The 14,869-nt window shown below is 34.2% G+C and overlaps 2 protein-coding genes across 3 annotated transcripts in view; one reads left to right on the top strand and one right to left on the bottom strand.

Annotated features, from left to right (window-relative positions):
* Positions 1-424: 424 nt before the first annotated feature.
* LOC144441045 (pre-mRNA-splicing factor SYF1-like) lies at positions 425-13,244 on the bottom strand. The gene is made up of 21 exons (XM_078130555.1): positions 13,103-13,244; positions 12,531-12,679; positions 11,929-12,052; positions 11,135-11,332; positions 10,273-10,407; positions 9,771-9,935; positions 8,948-9,092; positions 7,987-8,258; positions 7,365-7,465; positions 7,048-7,123; positions 6,455-6,541; positions 5,970-6,083; positions 5,365-5,451; positions 4,932-5,007; positions 4,206-4,315; positions 3,403-3,606; positions 2,885-3,001; positions 2,657-2,711; positions 2,060-2,186; positions 1,578-1,687; positions 425-560 (listed from the first exon to the last, which is right to left on the bottom strand). Exons 1-21 carry the CDS (start codon positions 13,136-13,138, stop codon positions 499-501), a joined length of 2,550 nt encoding a protein of 849 aa, XP_077986681.1. The 5' UTR covers positions 13,139-13,244; the 3' UTR covers positions 425-498.
* A 336-nt stretch (positions 13,245-13,580) lies between these two features.
* The window catches only part of LOC144440880 (G-protein-signaling modulator 2-like), a 124,569-nt gene continuing 123,280 nt past the window's right edge, over positions 13,581-14,869 (top strand). For both annotated transcript variants that reach the window (XM_078130320.1, XM_078130319.1), the window contains exon 1: positions 13,581-13,709. In XM_078130320.1, coding sequence (XP_077986446.1) covers positions 13,695-13,709 — 15 coding nt within the window. In that variant the 5' untranslated portion in view covers positions 13,581-13,694. The remainder of the gene's footprint in view (positions 13,710-14,869) is intronic.

Below are 14,869 nucleotides of genomic sequence, written 5' to 3'. Positions count from 1 at the left end.
TCTGTAAATACACTGATGATGGATGGAGTTCATAGTAATTGATGTCATAAATATGCAAATGACCATGTGATGTCATAAATATACAAATGACAATGCAAGGTTATAAATATGCAAATGACCATGTGCTGTCATAAATATACAAATGACCATGCAATGTTATAAATAGGCAAATGACCATGTGATGTCATAAATATGCAAATAACAATGCAATATTATAAATATGCAAATAATCAAGTGAGTAACATACAATGTGTATAGTGATGTGACTTGACCAGCACATCAATTAGCTTTCTAGGAATTTCAAAGTACATTTGTAGATATCCCACTGAGTCACAGCCTCACATTCACCCCATTCAACATTATCTCACCAACACACATGGAAGCCACACAAAATACACTAAATTAATTTTTATTGAAAACAAAATCTCATTAACACTGGAATGTCTACTTTCATTTCTTGTCATTTGAAACTGTTATTACAAAGTACAAAATATTAATTCAGTCATTTTTCAAACTACCAAAGACTTCAGTTGGTACACTCTTCTTTTCAATTTCCACTTCTGAAAGGGAGTAAAAAACAACAAAATATTATTGGTCAGTTACTTTTCTGGTACAATTACTATGTATACCATGTACAGTATTATGTTAAAGGGGACAGTCCAGAACTATATAAGATTATCTGAGAATGAATGTTCATGGACTCTGGGTACATACTTTAATGGTAATGAAAATTTCTACTCACAGAGTATAAAAATTCTTGGAAGTGAATACCAAATTTTTGCTGATGTCTTATCAGTATCGTCAGAGGTAATAATAATAATAATAAGTTTATTTCACCAACAATAAATGTACATGTACGTGATTGGTGAGGACCAGAGAGGTAGTTCTAGTGGAACTAATCGAGTCTCTGGCCCTGAATACATACACTTGTTAAATGAAAGCAGTAAATTTAGGTGTGTTAGTAGATAGATTATGTTGGTTGTTTAGCTTTCATTGATAATATCTATTCAACTATTTGTTACTGGCTTGCAACTTGGAACTTTATCACACCACAATAATAAATCCATCAATTCTTACAATCATGATATCTCATATAAGAAATATTGACAAATTTGGATAACACCATATTTCGATGTCAAATACTGTGAATACAAGTATTTTGGCTCTAAACTTTTATATATTTCTTTAGCTGAAACTATGTGCCAACAAAGTTTTAAAAAATGAATCAGTTTGAAAAGTAAAATCTGAATATTTACAGGTGATAATGGCAGATCAATTTATTAACTAGATGAAAATACATTTAGCTTATAGAACTTTATTAGAAGTGATGTGTCCATAAGTATATTGTGGTCCAAAAAAAAATTTTGTTTGTCAAAATATGGTGGAGCCCATATATGAAAATAGTTTTTCTGCTATAAAATGTTTGAGTGCCAAAATAGATATGTTTATAGAGCATTGCTTTTATGGTAAGCACTTCATGAACTATTGGGACATGATCCTGTAACTTCAAATGCCACCAATCTAGTGACATCCATCTAACTTATTGATTGAATAGTTTCACATCTATCTAAACTCACCATCTGGGCCTTCATCACTTTCCTCATCGTCGTCATCAATATTGATCTCTTCAGGATTAACAGTTTTACTAATCTCCTCCAGCTGTTCATCAGTTGTTGTCTTACCACCACTGAAAATAAAAAAAACAAAGACATCAAGTTATACATATGTTGTATCCTGTTGTAAAATTTCCAATCTGATCTGAGATCTGATATGAAAAAAAAAGACAATTTACCTATTACTATCATTTTTTTAACCTTTGTGTTTCCAAGTATTTTTTAATGATACATACAAAAATGTCCAAGTTTGCCAAATTTCTCCTCTGTCTGTAAGAGACTTTGTGTAATTTCTTATGATGTTTGACATATGTTGTTTAAAATCTACCATGCTGAGAGGAATTGTCAACCCTTTTAGGCAGCACTGTTTGCAAGTATATTGCTGGTACATAAACATAACATTCAATTTTATAATATCCACAACATGTAGTAAGACTAGAACATACCTGACAAATAGTATATCTTTCTTAGGCATTGGTTTATCTGTCTTGGCTTCTACTGCCAATGCCCTTGCTCTTTGTTCTAATAGTTTCATCTCATCTGAACCACTGGATCCTGGTGCTAGGTCAGATACTGAAAACAACACAACAGGACTTATAGTCTGTAAGGTACGCCATGACGGGGCGCCCTCAAACATCAGGCAAGTGTGAGAGGAGGCCGGTGAGGGCGAAACGTCAAGACGTATCTTACAGTCTACAGGACTTAGTGAGGGGACATTTGCATACAATATCATACAGACATTTGAACACAGTTATTTTCTGTCATGTACAGTTCTTTAACATTACACTATTTTTGGATGTCTGTGTATTGCCACAATCCAAAACCCATATGTTTGTTCAATTCTGCATGTGACAGTATATGTGAAAGCAATATCAAGGTATAGTTCAAATTCATATCATCATCTATCTGAAATCATGTATTGTATACAGCTGCACAGACCACCCCATTTAGATGATTATAACAATTTTGAGGTGTATATGATGTAATGGATTGGAAACATTATATTGATAATTTCAAAATATAAACATTCAATTTCAACATACCTGTTCCTGTGCCAGTACCTGATGCAGCTAACATCTGAGCTGACATGAAATTCACCTACAAAATAGAACACAGCATATATTTTATATTACCAGTACTGTATGTGTAGTGTTGATAAGTATTGTAAACTTCTATATAGCCAATATATTGGCATCATCTTGGACTTGGCAGTCATTCATAAATACTGAGTTTGAGCACATTGTCACGTTAACTATGAGATAGTTACTCACCTGTGTGTTGTACGTAGCTTGCACACTTCGTTTTATTCTCAGCATTTCTCTGACAGTATCTTCATTACCATGTTTGATTTCAAATTCTTTCCACGTCATCCAGAAACTTGGTGTCACCTGTAAGTGTGATGTCATTGTAGGTAAGAATTAGGTTGTCAGTCACTATGTTACACTGAAGTTTGATGCTAAGACATACACAATGCGGTTTGCAATATGATTTATTCCTACCATGTATATTTCCTCCACCCTTTTAGGGTCTATTTGTCTTGCATATGGTGGGAGGTGGGAAATGGTGTTAGTTTTTCAATTAATTTGCAAGATTAACATTTAATATGTAAAGATATAGGTGTGTCTGATAGATTGTGTGCATCACAGTATGTGTGCACATGTGTTGCACACAACTGACTGTGTGTGTGTGTGTGTGTGTGTGTGTGTGTGTGTGTGTGTGTGTGTGTGTGTGTGTGTGTGTGTGTGTGTGTGTGTGTGTGTCTGTCTGTTTGTTACTAATTATTACCTACCCTTGGATCACATATTTGTGAACAGTGACTATATACAGCCCTGGCTCTGTCAATTTCACCCAGTTTACGTTCCAGATCAGCAAATCTGAGACACATCTCTCTGGCATGGTCATCATGTAGAACTTCAATTGCATTCTCATATATAGCCCTAGTGTGTGTTACACCATAAATCTCTGCCGCCCTCTTGATGTAAATATTAAACATCTGACAGAAAAGACAAACATTGAACTGAGAAAATATACATGATTGATATGACTTATAGAAGGGGTGCCGTGGTAAGGAACTGTGTTGTGAATTCAGGTGGTCATGTACCAGAAGATGGAGGAGTATTTGGGGCATTTGTAAACTTGAATTTTTTCAATAACAATAATGTGAACAACTTTGTCCTGTTGCTGAATAGGCTTTGAAGAGACTTAGCATAGAAATAGAAGTAGAAATAGGGTGATTATGAAGATACCCATTGTTGGCAAGTAGTTCCGATAACAAAATTTTTATTTGTAACAAAGCTATGCGAGTTATTTCATATCACATACAGTCATCTAAATTCCTTTCTTTTAACTCAAACCTACAATATCTGAAACGTGCCACTGTGGTCATCTTCTCTTTATGCTTTGTTTGCAAACATTTCAAGAGAAACATCAAGCTGAAATATTCACCGACAATTTGTAGATAAAATGTACAATCAGTATGTTTGTTCGTGATCGAACTTTATTGTATCTTCATTGTGATCAATATGTTTGCTTGAATGCATAAAACGCAGAGTCCAAAGTTATTTCATTAGGGATCCCGTCTGTCATTCTCACCTCATACTGTTCTTCAGGTAACACACCACCAGTAGATCTCTCATATACTGCCATTGCATGTCTTGCCAAACCATAATCTTCTTCAAGCCTTGCATACAGTAAATAAATAGCTACACAGAGAAAGTGAAAACAACAACAAAGATTTGATTCAAAGTTATGATGCTTTTAAATTGACTGTATGATACATATCGTGTTGCTTCAAGGCTTCACCCTCTGGACTGCTCCTACTGATGTGTGAGGGCACTCCAACATGATGCATCTTACAGACTAGCTGTAAAACTGCCATCACTAAAATTTCAAATGTGGGACTATGGTATTGGTAAATTTTTCAATGCATACAAGATACAATCAAATGACAGTATTGATTTCTTGTTGGACTCAATCTTTAAAAGTGAAATTGTATGATCAACATTATGCAGTATTTGTTGTTAAACCTCAAAAACAGACCTTTCACACTCTGTAAATTCCCCTTCCAGATAAGTACATGTAGTGTTTCACTCAATTGTAAAATATTTGTAGATATGTGAAAGACAAGCACATCCCTTCTACATTGTACTGCAAGAAATCATCTGAATAATCCTTAGTAGTTTACATTGTGATACAGTTTGAAAATAAGACATTTAAAATGAGTATATATTAGTCAATTGCGTATATCATCATTCCCTGGATTCATAATATCAATGAAGATTACTTCTAAGATACAAAGTAATATATTAACTAACTTACATTTGGCAAATTTGGGTGGACAGTTTTCCAGACACTGTTCAAATAAGTCTCTGGCTCTTTCAAGTTTGGTTCCACTCTGAAAAATAGTAATTGAAATCATAAATATTACAAATTGGTTAAAACAGCCCTTGATAAAATCTCCTGTTAAAAAGTTTTCTCTAATTTTTCTTTTTTTCACTTTTCTTCAAACTTCTTTTGATTAATTTGCATATGTCATATTGAAGTTAGCAAACTTGAATCATCGACTTTGCGATATTGCTGGTAGGATGAATAGGCAGACAGACATTCTTTAACTGCATGTGCATGTACTTACCAATACCAAAATGTATAGATACATAGCATTATATAAACTTGCATTTCAAAAAACAAAATTCAATGAACTTATATATACTTACATAGCATTCATGATATTTATATAAATACATATACTTACATAGCGTTCAATGAACTTTGTCAGATATGTGTTCCATATATCGTACACATTAGGCCATTTGAATAGTGCTATACCACGTTCATAGGCCTGTAAAATGATAACATCAAAGAATTGAAGCAACACAAAATCGAGTGGACACAAGATATATTTATAGATAAAACAAAATCAGGTATTATATTTGACCATCTCTACCTTTTTTTGGGTAGGAATGTCCAAAGATGTGAAAATATGATACATGAATGTTAAATAGGAAATCTGGTCTTCCCTTTGATAACACTGACATGGTGCAATATTGGGAAAAAATTCTACTGTAATGGAAAAATATATAAGGATTCCTAATAACTTACAGACTAAATTAGTCTGCATATTGATTGATATAATATCCTCCCTCTTCCTCTCTTTTACATGTAGTGATAAAGACATAGAACATAGTTATGTTGTTTGCCTCTCTGCCCCCCACCCCATGCTTTCCCTACTTCTTTCTGACCTTCCGTAAGTCGAAATAACATACCAGCAGTACAATATAGGGATTGAACACGACAGTGGAGAGGTTCATCTAACAAACCTCTGATAATATCAGTTGTCATTGTTATATGGGTTCTCACCTTAAAAGCTTCTTCAAAATAATTGTGTTCTTCTAAAAACATGCCATAGTTGATGATGATTTGTGGTGTGACAATACGGAGATCTATAATTCTGTCATACACAGCTTTTGTAGACTGTACAAGATAAAAGAGATATACATGTCATTCTGTGAGTGTATTCTAGATATTCACATTTTTCCTTCTACAAAATTCAGTGAATAATTGGTCTGCGAATAATTTTTACTGCATTATTGAGGGTTCCTTCAAAATGTCAGTACTGTTTGAATCTTGGACATACATAACTGGTTATTTCATACCTTTTTTTAAAAAAAAGCAAAAAGGTGAAACAAGTTTTCTCTTTCTCTATATCTAGACCATTATCATTTATATTACAATTGATTCTGAATCCTTGGCAATGAGAGAGTCCTTCCGTTGTGTTAAAAATGGTTTCTTTGATTTTTCATTCAATACTTGCAATGGCAAGTGATATTTGCACCATACTATACCTTGAAAGTACCAAAACTTTCTTCCAAGTCTGCATACATGGACCAGACTTTGAGAGATTTGTACAATCTTTTTTGAACTGGTTCACTCTGAAAAAAACAGAGAGAAAAAGTTAGCAGAATGAAAAAAAGTATTCTAATCATCAAATGCTGCAGTATTACCCATGCAGCAAAAAGATATTAGCTCACTACACAGTACGTTGGCCATCTGAAAGACAAAAGATCATTTACTTTGGCCACTAGGTGTGCTGTTTGCTAGCTGCTTATGAACTGAAAGTGAGGACCATGATTGTTTGAAAACTGAAACATCCTCTGAAGACTCACCGTTTCCAAGTGTTTCAAACTAAAGTCAATAAAATTCTCCACCAGTGCTAATAATTCTGCCCACAGAAATGCTTCTTTCATAAATAAAAAATGAGTATAGTAATCAGAGCATGGTATCCATGAGTACAAAAACTTGAATAAACCCTTGTCTAAGAATTTCATTTAGAGATTACACTTTACTGGATGTTTTGGTTGAACTTTGAAGCTTGGTTTCCCACTTTGATACCACAGAAGTAATTGGGTTGTAAGATAAACTAAAACATTGTCAATACCTTGTCACCATAAGCAACTTTTCTGGCTGGCATAGCTGTTGCTTTCTGCATCAGTTTCAAAGCTTCATCAAAATTTCTGTAGAGAAACAAAATATTAATGTTGACATTGTTGATTTTCATTCCATTGCAAACGTTTTGATATCATATTTGTCCTTGTTTCGTCGTTTCAAAAACCAGCTCATTGTTGGCAGTTTCTTTTTTGTACTGTATGTTTTGAGTTCAGCTGCATTATACAGAGCAGTGCAACAGGAGAAGTGGGCAGCAAACAGAGACCCCAACACTAAGGACTGTGAAAATAACTTGCTTTTTGTACTTACTCATGTCTGATTTCCATCTCTGCCCATTCACACCACACACTAGCCAAATCTTCTACTTTCACATAGGTCACCTTGGTGGCTTTTTCAAATATAACTCTGGCCTGAAAAAATAATAATAATATATACAGTTTATAGGATGGAATGGTTTCTATTACACTAAATGTTATACTGTAACTGATAGTTTAAGATATAAACCTTTCAAATTTGAATCATTTTTTAAAACTTTATTACTCTATTAAACTCTTATGATTATCTATATCATCAATGTAATCTTGGCAATTGTTGCCAAAAAATCAAGGAATTTCCTCCATATCACACACTGCCATACATTATATGGTATAAAGTGTGGCTGATTTGTGTAAATTGGACTGTGTGCGGCTTTCATTTTATATACCCATTCATAGAAATACAGGTAATTCAAGATTTGAAATCTAACATGTTGAAAAAATTGATGTAACAAACCTCGGCCATATTGTTTATAATATTTGGCAAATTCAAGAACATTTGACACACGTTAAACAATCCAACACAAGAAACTACAACCACCTGTTCATGTTGATCAAAATATTTGACAAATTCTATGAAATCTGAAATGTTGAAAAAAAATGGCAACATGACAAACCTCAGCCAACTGTTCATGTTGTTCATAATACTTGGCAAATTCAACCCATAGAGTGTAAAGTTTGCCTGTAGCTAGCTGTGCGTCTACTGTCTGTACAGCCTCAGTGTATGTATTAATGATGTCTTTAGGTTTGCCTTCAAATAACTTGACTCTCTTGTGCCATTCATGTACGTTGTGTGGATTCTGTCGTAGAAGTACACTATTCAGTAGTAATGGTCGTCTGTCCATCAAATCTTCAAATCTCTCCAGTCTCAGTTCAAGGTCAATGTCATCTGTAAGATTATAATCAATAACAAAATATATTAAGTTTTCTTCCTGGGATTTTTTAAACAAGATAGTTAGTGACCAGTAACACCTTCAGAACTTGTCAGTTGGAGATCAAGATGGTAGAATCTGGGGTCCAGTAACTGTTTTTCCAAACCAAATTTGTTTACAATTATTGTGATTTGGAATGTGATTTTTATCTAGGTCTTGGAAAAGCTCCCCATCTGAACTAAAACATCAAAATTAGGTGATCACACACAATTGAAACTACTATTTTTTTTATGAAGACCACTCCAGGAAATAAAGGCATTTTCATAATTTTGGGGTTCTGGAGAGTCGTGTTATGGTTTTACATCACCTACATTACTTGCATTATTTTCAGATAATCATGATTAAGTCTAAGTTGTCCCCCATTTAGGGATCTTTGCTGTGGGCCACACTGTCTCAATGGTGGCACCAAAAAACACTGTTTATGTCATGTTTGAACAATAGAATATTCATGATTTATTCATTGAAGGTAATAGGGGTCATGAATATTCTTTGCTCAACCATAGACCCTCCACCAACAGTTCAACCAGTGTATTTTGTATTTCAACTTTTGTTTGAATTTAATTTTGTCATTTCGGACTTCAATGTACATTGTATTGACTACATTTTAAAGGAGTGCACAGAGTTAGACGTATACAAATGACCTTACCGTCTTCCCCCTGTCCTAGTTCAGCCGATGTCTCCATCTTTGCACTGATCATACTTTCTTCAAACTGTGCATAAGCATCAAATACCTGTGTAAAATCTCTCACTGTAGTCACTGTCTGGATGGCTTCCTCATAGATATCTCTTGCCTGGAGAAACAAAAGATTATAGTCAGTGTTTACTCAATAAACTGCAAAACATTAAACAGTGTATAAAATGTTTGTTATTGTACATACAATAACAAACTTTTTACACTTTTTCCATCTCTTTGCAATGTATTGAGTTACGAACATAGACTTGGTATATGTTCTTTCACATTATTTTTTCAAGTAGAAAAACATAGTGAAGCTGTTTTATCAAATAAAAAGCCAAAATAAATACCAAATTCTCATCCATATGGCCACTTTAAAGCTCTCACTGCTGCAATATTCCATATCTTTGTGTCAGTTGAAATATTACTATACTATTCATGCATAGTGACGTTTCAATATATGAGGAAGAGACAGACGCATGTGCAGACTGGAGATGATATAGTGATTACGTGTGTTTACCATTATACCAAATTTATGTACAAATCACTGCATGTATTTATGATAATAAATTATTTCCAGACTTTTAACATTTTTTTGTATTTATGGAGTTACAAACACACATTTGTTTTTAGCACATTCTGTTGTTTTTTTCAATTAGAAAAAAGACAGCTAAGTTGTTTTTGTAAAATACAAAACAAACCCAATTATACAGCCACTGTAAACATTAGTCAATTTTTGATCTTTCAGTTATTGGGGGTTTCAAACATAGCAAATACTTTGACCAGAAAGTCTTACCTTTTCAAAATGTCCACTTCTCAAGTAGTAATCTGCCAAGGAACACCACAGCTGTCCTCTCTCATCAGTAAATCTTTTGATACCACTTCTAATAATGGGATCCACTTTTAGAGACGTCACTTTCTTAGGATTTTTGCAAATCAGATCACACAACTCATGCCACAACTACAGGCAAAGAGACAAAGCTTATCAAATTTTCATTCACTTAACGCCTGATTAAATCTTTACATTACTTCTCTTGCAATTTCATAATGATATTGTCTGTGGATATGGCATTTACCAACAAGTGTTCAAACAATTTGAATAATCCTTCATTTGTCATTTTTCATAGTTAACTGTACTTGTACTGTGATTGCAGTTCTGTACAATATACACACCAAGGCCATGTCATAGAAATATGCTATCTGTCTTAAAGTGATTATAGTTTCTGCTAAGTGTCCAAAAACTGTGATCTTTGAAATATCAGACTAGAACTGTTACAGAAACAGTGTAGTTTTCTTACCTGATGGTTGGATTTTCCCTCCTTGGAAACAAAATCTTCTTCATTGACAATATCATAAAGTCTTACAGCAGCTTCATCTAATCTATCAATATCCTTCAGGTACTCAATGTACTCTTCTGCATTGTCTGGCAGTAGCTACAGGTACAGACAGACAAAATATTGGTGTGTGGTACAGACAGACAAAATATTGGTGAGGTAGAGATGACATATTGGGTGAGGTATAGACAGACAAAATATTGGTGAGGTAGAGACGAAATATTGGGTGAGGTAGAGACAGACAAAATATTGGTGTGAGGTAGAGACAGACAAAATATTGGTGAGGTAGAGACGAAATATTGGGTGAGGTAGAGACAGATTAAATATTGGGTGAGGTACAGACAAAATATCAATGTTACCAATGTTCTACATATATAGTCTATGTGTACTCCACTGCATTTTCTGGCAGTAGCTACAAAAATGGATTTACTAATTAAAAAAGTTTATATGGATTGTATTTTGACGTGATGATTTCAATATGTGGAGTCATGATGGTTGAATGGTTATAATCATTGAGTCATAATTGCTACTGCTTGGTTGTGATTGTAAAGTTGGGCAAAAGACCTGAATCACTGTAAATGATGATGTACAATTGGGGATGTGGTGGGACAGAGATTGTTATGTGAAGGATGAGATCTTGTGTGTTTAGTCAGTGGCAGTATGGACTGGATGCACCTAGGGAGTTGAGAAAGCATATGTTACACCATTACAGGTTTACATTGGGGATTTATTGATTACATTTTGAGTACAATTAGGAGAAGCTACTATGGTATTTAATTGTCTATATATATCTGTGCATCATTATTAATTTATGCATACTTCATACCTTCATGTATCTCCTGTAAACTCTGATGGCAGTTTCGGACAGTGGGTGGTTCCGTACAAATTTCAGATACAGTGGCCATATTCTGTGGTGCTGGGTGATTGGTAGGGCTCGTAGTGCTCTGTCAAAGGTACGTCTGCTCCTGGTTATTTTACATTGATCCATCAAAAACTGGCAATAATCTAGCCAGATTCTGGGCATCTGTAACAATGTAACAGAAATGACAATGAGCCAATGGCACCTGTAGCAAAACTGACAAAATGATCTAACCAAATTTTGGGCATCTGTAACAATGTAGGGAAAACTGAACGACCCAAGGGCTTCCGTGTAAAACTGTCACAGGGCTAAATGAAGCACTTACAAGATACGTGCAGAGCACAATGTACTAAACTTTTGCAAGGTTTTTGGGAACAATTATATATACTCTATACAGGCCTGTGTGTGTATAGCTGAAAAGCAAAACGCTGGTATGATAGGATAAATCCTTGTCATGTTTTGAGTCAAGCATCTACAATCTACTGATCATACTGCCACCTGGTGGCCAGTAGCAACCACTAAACAGCCCAGCCATTCTGAAGTTGATTTACATATAGGAAGCAGGTGACCTGCTTCAAATGATAAGACAAAAATATGACTTCAATTTGCCAGTAATCATAGTCACTAATCCCTCATAATAGGCACTTCTTGGTTGTCATGAATGAGAATCATCTATTGCAATGAGAACAGGTGATCAGCCAAGATTTGAGACTTGACGTTGTACATGCATGTAAAATACTAGCACAGTCTATGTTTTGTACCTTGTGCATAAATACCAATGCCCTTTCATAAGCATTGTTCACATCTTCATATGCTGGGTCTGTTATACATCGACCTTTCACCAGCCTTCTTCTATGCTTTAAATAATTATACCACAATTTGTAACTGAAACAAAAAAACACAGATTGTACAATTACATCACTTAAAACTGGTTTGATATGTTGCAAATCTGGACTGTAAGATACGTTGTGACGTTTCGCCCTCGCCGGCCTCCTCTAGGGGTTGCCTGATGTTTGAGGGCGCCCCGTCACGGCGTACCTTACAGACTATTGCAAATCCAACTTGATTACTTCCCATTCTTCTGACAATTTAGAATTTTTAATTTTAAAATATCAATGTGTAATGTCATTTTTCACAACAACATTTTTCAAAGCAGCTCGTCAGTTTGTAATGCTTGTACATATTGTGACATTCAAATATTTCATTACTTTAAGAGCAGTGCACATAGTTAAAACATATTGAGGTTTGCTAGACTTCATCCAAAGTATATCTTCTTCATAACCATACAATTATGACTTTAATAAGTTTTCTCTTCACACTTTTACAGCCACTTATAGTAGATTGAATGCATCACTCCTCCTACCTTCCTGGCAATTCTTTTAGTGCTCTTTCAAACACGACATTAACATGTCTGCCTGGACCAACACCTTTATGTTCCACATAACGTAACCAACATTTCACTGAATATGGATTTCTCAAGATTTCTTCCTCATATGGTAGGTCATCTTCTTCCTACAGAGAAACACAAGACGTGAATCACAAAGATTGTTTAGCGATTCTGGGTACATAATCAGATGTTAATTGTGAATATCCATAAGTGTGCAATATCTTCGTATAGGTAAGTAAACAATCAATTTACAGTAACAACAACTGACACAATCATTACTCCATAAAATATTGTGTTTCACTGTTTACATGCGATGTATTTTACATGCAATTCTGTTTTTACCGAAATGTACCCACCTTTTATGTAAGACTAATACATTTGATCACAGCTATGACATGCAATTTCAATTTTCGGTGACGACAAAATTGGTATTATACTATTAAAGTTGTCACTCAAGTTTCTAAACTTGGGAAGTGAAGATGAGATAGATCAATCATCATGCATAGAGGGCAAACCAAAACCACAAAGTCGATGCGACTGCAACTTACAAAGAAAATGTCTGACCGTTCCTGCGATACCGGCATCTTTGAAATGTAAACCGAGTGATCGTACTGCTTTAGGGTTGTATTTATGGTGTTTTTTGTCCAAAACTCTGCCTCAACGATCGTCAACTTATCATCACTTCAACGTTTTCACGTTTTAACCCTTGACCCGTACCGGAAATACAATTATCTCGAAAGGAGCGTGAAAAAGCGAGACTACAAAATGACCAATCAAACAACAAATTTGTTTGACCCACTTTCCCCCTTTATCCAATAAAATTCAAGCTTTGTGAAAGGTTACAGAATTGTCTGCAAAGCCAATCACAGAAGTGCTAACTGCCGTACGTGCTGAATTTGGATGGTAGCAAATGAACTACAATAATAACCGATCGGCAATTTGTAGGAATTCGACAAAAAGAAATTCGACTTAATCGGACAGGTTTTCAACAAGTCTGGCAAAGAACAACCACCGACACTGTTATCATTCTGTGACTCACTGTCTTGCCATGTATTAAGTCAACTGATTCTGATTTATGTTCCCGTTGTTTTAAGATTTCTCGAAGACAAGTGACGTTTCTGTGATATCTCAGTCAATGCAATGGCGAGTAACAAGGTTGGTCAAATTTTCTTATTACTTCTTCATTCATATTATGTGTAAAGAAAAAAAATGAGCTGTTATCAATATCACATTTAAGCGGTTCTTTTCATAGAGACACGTCCTTGCGTCTGGAATTTTTCTTAAAATATGGAGGAATATACGAATATGTTGCCGTCAAATCCTCGACCTCGATCAAATATAAAAATAAATAAAAATAATTATCTTTTCGTGTTAATGAAGAAACTGCTTGAAACCGCCAATTCAAATTGCAGTTTCTAAAAGTAAAGTTTGTAAATCGGCAAATATACGACATCAGGATTATATAACACAAATCATATAATGATGCAGAACAGCTGTAATTAAAATTGTATTATATACGCATCATTGCAATTAGAAAGGATATGGTGCAGCAGTGATTGGGGAGATAATCCATAAAAAAACCTTGTACATCTCAATATAATACAGATTTAATATTGTTAAATTAATATTTTCATTATCAAACTCTCGTTCTTTAATGTTATGCATGGTTACATTTCACATAGAATCCATCAATAAAATCATATATATTTTTAAATGCAGACATAGTCTGGTCATATTGGTTACATATATAGCACAACTAGCAACTGGCGTCTGGCAGATGTAAAATGTGTGGCTTCGGTCACTAATTATTATTAAGAAACTCTTATTGTATTTTTTATCATACATAACCTCAAAACACTGTTATACAAAATGTATAGAGTATAAATAATATTTAACATTGCAGACATTTTTTTTTTTTTTATAGTATTGAAATATTTATGTGATTGTTAAATTTGGCAAATATGGCATGTACATGTATATATGTTTCTTTACTACATTATGGAAAAATATGAACTAAAAAATTTTTTTAAAAATACTATGGAAAATAATAGTGTTGGAGTTTGTACATTTTTTACAAATGCTTTGATTCATTTTTTGTGCAATGTAATGTGGTTATCATTTTGATGAGCCTTAGATCTGTGCTGTCCTGTTATAAAGGAGATAGAATGGTGGGAAACATATGTGGATGGGCACAGGTGCTAGAGTACTTATCAGTAATGTTTCTTTGTCTCAAATTATGATTTTTACATTTATCCTAAGACTGACAAGTGGCTATTTTCGAAATACAAATTTTAATATCACAATTCCAGAAAAAT

The sequence above is a fragment of the Glandiceps talaboti genome, chromosome 10 (genome assembly GCF_964340395.1).
Source record: "Glandiceps talaboti chromosome 10, keGlaTala1.1, whole genome shotgun sequence".
Lineage (NCBI taxonomy): Eukaryota > Metazoa > Hemichordata > Enteropneusta > Spengelidae > Glandiceps > Glandiceps talaboti.
This window is presented reverse-complemented; position numbering and strand designations above follow the sequence as displayed.